The sequence below is a fragment of the Lactuca virosa genome, chromosome 5 (genome assembly GCF_052849685.1).
Source record: "Lactuca virosa cultivar CGN04683 chromosome 5, Lactuca_virosa_CGN04683_v6, whole genome shotgun sequence".
In the NCBI taxonomy this organism is placed as follows: Eukaryota; Viridiplantae; Streptophyta; class Magnoliopsida; order Asterales; family Asteraceae; genus Lactuca; species Lactuca virosa.
Genome location: NC_136430.1, coordinates 443687034 through 443693746, shown reverse-complemented (window position 1 = coordinate 443693746; position 6713 = coordinate 443687034). Strand labels below are relative to the sequence as shown.

General features: G+C 37.2%; 1 protein-coding gene across 1 annotated transcript; it reads left to right on the top strand.

Moving 5' to 3' along the window:
• Positions 1–1244: 1244 nt before the first annotated feature.
• On the top strand, positions 1245–2665 carry LOC145114245 (uncharacterized). Its single transcript, XM_079050249.1, has 3 exons — positions 1245–1540; positions 1978–2200; positions 2423–2665. Exons 1-3 carry the CDS (start codon positions 1245–1247, stop codon positions 2663–2665), a joined length of 762 nt encoding a protein of 253 aa, XP_078906375.1.
• Positions 2666–6713: the final 4048 nt, after the last annotated feature.

Sequence of the window (6713 nt, the reverse complement as noted above, 5' to 3'; positions counted from 1 at the left end):
CTCCTTCCGAGATGCAAGAGCTTACAAGCCAATTACAAGAACTTCTGGACAAGGGTTTCATAAGACCAAGTTTCTCTCCTTGGGGAGCCCCGGTCCTGTTTGTCAAGAAGAAGGACGGATCATTTTGGATGTGTATCGATTACAGAGAACTAAATAAGTTAACGATAAAGAATCGATACCCACTCCCTAGAATCGATGATTTGTTCAATAACCTGCAAGGGTCTAGCTACTACTCCAAGATTGACCTAAGGTCCGGATACCACCAACTCAAGGTATCGGAAACCGACATACCAAAGACCGCATTCAGAACTCGGTATGGTCATTACGAGTTTCTTGTCATGCCTTTCGGCCTAACGAATGCCCCAGCAGTATTCATGGATCTAATGAACCGTGTTTGTAAATCTTACCTGGATAAGTTTGTGATTGTATTCATTGATGACATCTTGATATACTCACAAACAAAGGAGGAACACGGCCAACATCTACGATTAATATTGGAACTGTTGAGAAAGGAAAATTTATATGCAAAATTTTCCAAATGTGAATTTTGGATAAGAGAAGTGCATTTCCTAGGGCATGTTGTTAGCAATAGAGGGATACACGTGGATCCCGCAAAAATTAAAGCAATCAAGAATTGGAAGGCACCGAGAACGCCGACAGAAGTGCGCCAATTTTTAGGACTCGCTGGTTATTATAAAAGGTTTATCGAAAATTTCTCCAAAACGGCCAAGCCTCTCACTGCACTAACACAGAAAGATGTGAAATTCAACTGGGAAGATAAGCATGAAGCTGCGTTCCAGAAATTAAAACACATCTTGTGTAGTGCACCAATCCTATCACTCCCTGGTGGAACAGAAGACTTTTTCGTTTACTGCGACGCATCTCGTCAAGGGCTGGGTTGTGTATTAATGCAGAGAGGCAAGGTGATTGCTTATGCTTCGCGACAACTAAAAGTGCACGAGGTCAACTACACTACTCATGATCTTGAGCTAGGAGCGGTAGTTTTTGCCCTAAAGATTTGGAGGCACTACTTATATGGTACTAAATGCACAATCTTTACAGATCACAAGAGTCTCCAGCATATATTCGACCAAAAAGAACTCAACATGAGACAACGAAGATGGGTCGAACTGCTAAATGATTACGACTGTGAAATTCGTTATCACCCTGGCAAGGCTAATGTAGTGGCAGACGCTCTGAGTCGGAAAGAGCATGTGAAACCTAGACGTGTGCGTGCACTGACCATGGCCATTCATTCCAATCTAAGTACATACATACGGGAAGCCCAACTCGAAGCTGTAAAAGAAGAAAATATTGCGGAAGAAGCCCTGCGAGGAATGGAAAAGCAATTCGAGCTTAGGGATGATGGGACACGACATTTCATGAACCGAATCTGGACACCCAAATTCGGAGAAATTAGGAGTCTAGTCATGGACGAAGCTCACAAAACGAGATATTATGTCCATCCCGGCTCTGACAAGATGTACCAAGACCTAAAGAGGTTGTACTGGTGGCCGAACATGAAGGCAGAAATTGCTACGTATGTAAGCAAGGGCTTGACCTGCTCAAAAGTAAAAGCCGAACATCAAAAGCCCTCAGGATTACTCCAACAACCGGAGATTCCGGAATGGAAATGGGAACTGATCACTATGGACTTTATCACTAATCTACCCCGAACGCCGAGTGGTTATGACACCATTTGACCCGAACCTACCTTAAGGAAATCGTCAAACTTCATGGGGTGCCAATCTCTATCATTTCTGACAGAGACAGTAGATTTACCTCACGATTTTGGCAGTCCCTCCAAAAGTCCTTAGGAACACGTTTGGACTTGAGCACGACTTATCACCCACAAACAGATGGCCAGAGTGAACGAACCATCCAAACCTTAGAGGATATGCTCCGACCTTGCGTATTAGATTTCGGAAGCTCATGGGATATTCATTTACCCTTAATTGAGTTTTCGTATAACAACAGCTACCACTCCAGCATAAAAGCAGCACCATTTGAGGCGCTATACGGAAGAAAATGCCGTTCACTGCTATGTTGGGCAGAAGTTGGAGATACAGAACTAGCCAGGAGGCATTCTGGAGATACTCTACGGACCGGACCCGAAATAATCCACGAGACGACCGAGAAAATCGTGCAAATCAAAGAGCGATTGAAAGGTTCACGTAGTCGTCAAAAAAATTATGCGGACGTAAGACGTAAACCCTTGTAATTCCGGGTGGGCGATAGAGTTATGCTAAAAGTATCACCCTGGAAAGGGATGATTAGATTCGGAAAGAGGGGAAAACTAAACCCACGGTACATTGGACCCTTCAAAATTCTTGAAAAAATTGGGCCTGTTGCTTATCGCCTCCAATTACCTCAAGAATTGGAAAAAGTACACAATGTTTTCCATGTCTCAAATTTGAAAAAGTGTCTGACCGATGACACTCTTGTCATCCTTGTCGACGAAATCGAGTTAAACACTGATCTACACTTTATTGAAGAACCAGTTGAGATTATGGACCGTGAAATCAAGAAATTAAGACAAAGTCGCATCCCTATCGTGAAAGTGCGCTGGAACTCAAAAAGGGGACCAGAGTTCACGTGGGAACGAGAGGATCAAATGAAGAAGAAATACCCCCAATTTTTCGAAAACGATACACCTATCAATTGAATTTTGGGACGAAATTCTTTTAACGGGGGGAGAATGTAACAATCGTAAAAATTAGGTCGAGGTCCACCGTATAACGACCATAACTAATTGTGATGGGGGACTTAATGTACGATGTTCTTAAAAATATAAATATATATTAGCAATAAGAATCGTTTAATATAGATTATTATTCGTATACGACTAGTTATATGCTAATAAAACCAATAAGATACATACAATTATGTTTATGTAGTGAAAGAGTTATATTTATAAAAATATCTAAGTCCTTACAAATGTTATATGTAATAATAAGGGGACTTGATTATTATATGACAAAAATATAACAAAATAAATAAGTATGAGATGTATGTATGTGTGTATATGGTTAGATATCTCGAAAGTTATCAATAAAAACCCAAAAGTCCATTTTTGACACTACACCCATTTGAGAACTAGTACATACAATCAACTCTAAATATATCTAGAACTAGCATTGAAGGACAAGTCAACTCCTAAGAGTCTACCTCTTCCTATTCACGTAATTAAGGCCTTCCAACCACAAATGCCTCAAATTCTCATTATGAAGCAAGTACCACTCATTAAAGGAGGTTGCTTTAAAGCTTCACTTTGAAGTACAATGTAGATGACAGACTTTAACACACAAACACATTCACCTCACGTTTTCTTTCTTCCTTCTCTTCTCCCTCACATATTTCTCCACTCATGTAAGTTACTACTACACATGCATGATGAATGTATGACAAAACTTCTAACTTTCCTCCATGAGTCAAATCCATCTTGAAGCATAAATACCCAACTATGTTATAATTCTTTTCCTTTACATATTTCAGCCCCAAACTCACCAAAACACCTTAGCCTACCTGTTCTTTCTTTTCTGCATCGTGATCCCCAAGAACACCTCTATTTGGAGGTGTTGTGGACTTGTTTTTCCAGCAAGAAAAGAGGGCAACAGAGCTGTTAATTTTTCCATGTCTTTGCTGTCAAAATAAGCTCCAAACACCCACTGTTTTCGCCCCTACCGGTTGCTCTCTCCCTTGTGCGAAACAGCTTCAAAAATAGAAAATTAAGGAGGCAAAGAGGCTGCCGAAACAGCCCCTGCCACCTTTTTGCTGTCGAGAACCACTATAACGGTGGAAACACTTCGTGTTTTCTTACCTTTTCGACCCTAAAACAGTCCCATAATCATCATTTCAGCGGGATGGAGTAGTTCCGGGTCTTCTTCCAAGAGTTGGTGAAGAGTTACGACAAGAAATTTTCGGGAAATCAAACGAAACCGAACCGAAAATCACGCTCCAAATGTGAGTCTTTATGGCCCCGTTTTTACATTTTTACTTATTTGGGGGGAGACACATACTTGAGTATTTTGATATAATAAAATGGAAAAAAGTTTATACATGCATGCACAGTTAGTACTAGTTGCAAAAATTGTTAGAGTCAATGTTTATTATAGGTACTAATTTTACAAATGACGTTTGTTAAAAAGGTGGTGGTTAGTAATGGTTATACACAAGAATTTTATAAAATGTTAGACTTATTTACAAGCACTTGTGTAAACAAAAAGTTAGATAAGAGTAATCTAGTGTCATATTATTTGTCGGGACAAATAAAAGTATCGTTAAGAACTTATGTCAAAATTTTGATAAATGAACATGTTTAACTTGTCATGATAGGTATAACCATATGACTTGTGTATATTAGGGCATTAAGCTTATTTTTTATCAAGTATTGATAGTAAAGAATTAAACGAGATGATAAAATAAAAATATACAAATGAATTATAAAATGATATCAAGAGTATGAGAATAAACCACAAGTAGTTATATATTATGGTATAATACGAAATCTTTTTGATAAATAATGTGTTTGTATTTTTAAGACTAAAGTTTACTTACAAACGAAAATAATACGTTTCAACATTAAGTAAATATTAAAAACACAAAAACATTCGATTAAAGCGACAACCGGTCAACCGACGCAACACCGATACGTATGAAGTACTCGACTACGCTAAAGGAACGTCTTTCCTATCGGTTGGTAGATTGAAATTATTTGATTCAATACCGTCTCTTTATTTGAAAGCTAGGTTAAATTTAATATTTAACTAAATGCACTAGATAAAAATAAAATCATAAATAAAGACTCGTATTGGTGATCATTGGAAGCAGCGGATTTTTATTGTCATGTATCTCGCGGATTGTGTAGCCCGTGTGTGCTTGTGGGAGGAATGTATCGAAATGGGTGGAGGAGAGAGTTTGTTGATGGTGTGTTTTTCCCTTGTAAGGATTCGATCTTGGAATCGACACCTAGCTCTATAACCGTTAATCTAGGAGGAATCATATACTGTAGGTCTATGTACACGGCATAGATTTATAATAAAGAACTTTGGTGTAGATCTAATTCTTATGGAAAGATTTATACGAATGGTTATTTTCCGTCTGTGGTTGCTAGCTACAACTTCGTCTGACGACGCAACAGGCGTCAAGTGTTTCTTTCTTCGTTACTATACGACTGCTTTTAAACGTTAGTAACGATCTCGATTCCTCTATATTTATTTGTATTGTGCCTGTGTGGTTTGTTTATTGCGCCTATGCGATTTGTGGAGGAGCGACGAATAGTGTCGGTTATGGGCAAATTAATATATTGAAGATTTTTATTCGAAGATGTATAGATCTAGATTGAGTCAATTCTCCCAATTTGGGACCGAGAGTGTCGAGTGTTAGGACGTTATATACTTCTCCTTACGACATAACTTCTCGTAACGGACAAGATCCAGAGAATAAAAATCATCACGAAAATGACTAATATTTATCATTTAAAAAGTGGTTGAAGAGAAAAATATGCTTTATAATTTACCGGTCTTTGGAAATATTATTTTGAATTATAAAAACCTACGGAGTCAAAAGAAAACCTATAAAGCTCACCAACATTATTGTTGACGTATTTCCAAAATGTATGTGTCTCTAGTTGTTCAAGGTGGCCAGAAGAACTCTCACCATGTGTGAAGATGATGGGTTTAACGTTGAAAATAAATTGTTGGCTCTATAGTAGCCTGTTGTCTCTTTTATGTTGTAAGAAATTGAAATCCGCGTATAACGCTTTTGGACTATTAAACAGTGTGTTTTGTCATATTCATACTTCGGATGAATGTAATGTTGAATAAATTCTGTTATTATTTCATTATATGTTGTTGACTATGATCCAAATGTCTAAGTCGCAAACCCGGCGTTTCCGCCGTTGGTCGGGGTGTGACATTATGTATTCTATGTTTTGTGAACACACCCTTTGTAAACGCTTTCTTTCTAATGAAATGGTTGTTCATTACTTTGCTTACTATGATACATGTCTTGTGATACTAAACATGACGTCCTCCACCCCAGAACGTTTCCGCCGTTCCGGTTTTGGGGTGTGACACTTTTGGACGAAATTCATTATACATTTCGATAACGTAAGTTTAGAGGCTATTAATTCGACTTCCCCAATTTTGAATTCAAAAGTGACACCAAATATAATTTATTTGATTATATTAGCAACTTTTTATCAACTTTATTACGTTGTCATTATTTATAACTAACTAACAGGTTTTTCTAGACGCTTTTGGATGAAATTCATTCTATATTTCTCTTTAAAATAAACATAAGTTTAGATGCAATAAAGTTCGACTTGCCCAATTTGAATTGAGAAGTGTCACCAAATATACTTCATTTGATTAAATTAGCAACTTTATATCAACATTATTACGTTCTCATTCTATATAGCCAACTAAAAGGTTTTTATAGACGCTTTTGGACAAAATTCATTATACATTTCGATAACGTAAGTTTAGAGGCTATAAATTCGAATTCCCCAATTTTGAATTCAAAAGTGGCACCAAATATAATTTATTTGATTATATTAGCAACTTTTTATCAACTTTATTACCTTGTCATTATTTATAACTAACTAACAAGTTTTTCTAAACGCTTTTGGATGAAATTCATTCTATATTTCTTTTTAAAAATAACATAAGTTTAGATGCAATAAATTCGACTTGCCCAATTTGAATTGAGAA

Bases quoted from the DNA above. Each gene is read 5' to 3' on its own strand.
- LOC145114245 (XM_079050249.1), top strand. From the start codon at position 1,245: ATGGCCATTCATTCCAATCTAAGTACATACATACGGGAAGCCCAACTC. The intron at 1,541-1,977 runs GTATGTAAGCAA...GTATAACAACAG, and splicing joins ATGAAGGCAGAAATTGCTAC to CTACCACTCCAGCATAAAAG. The intron at 2,201-2,422 runs GTAAGACGTAAA...AATTTGAAAAAG, and splicing joins GTCAAAAAAATTATGCGGAC to TGTCTGACCGATGACACTCT.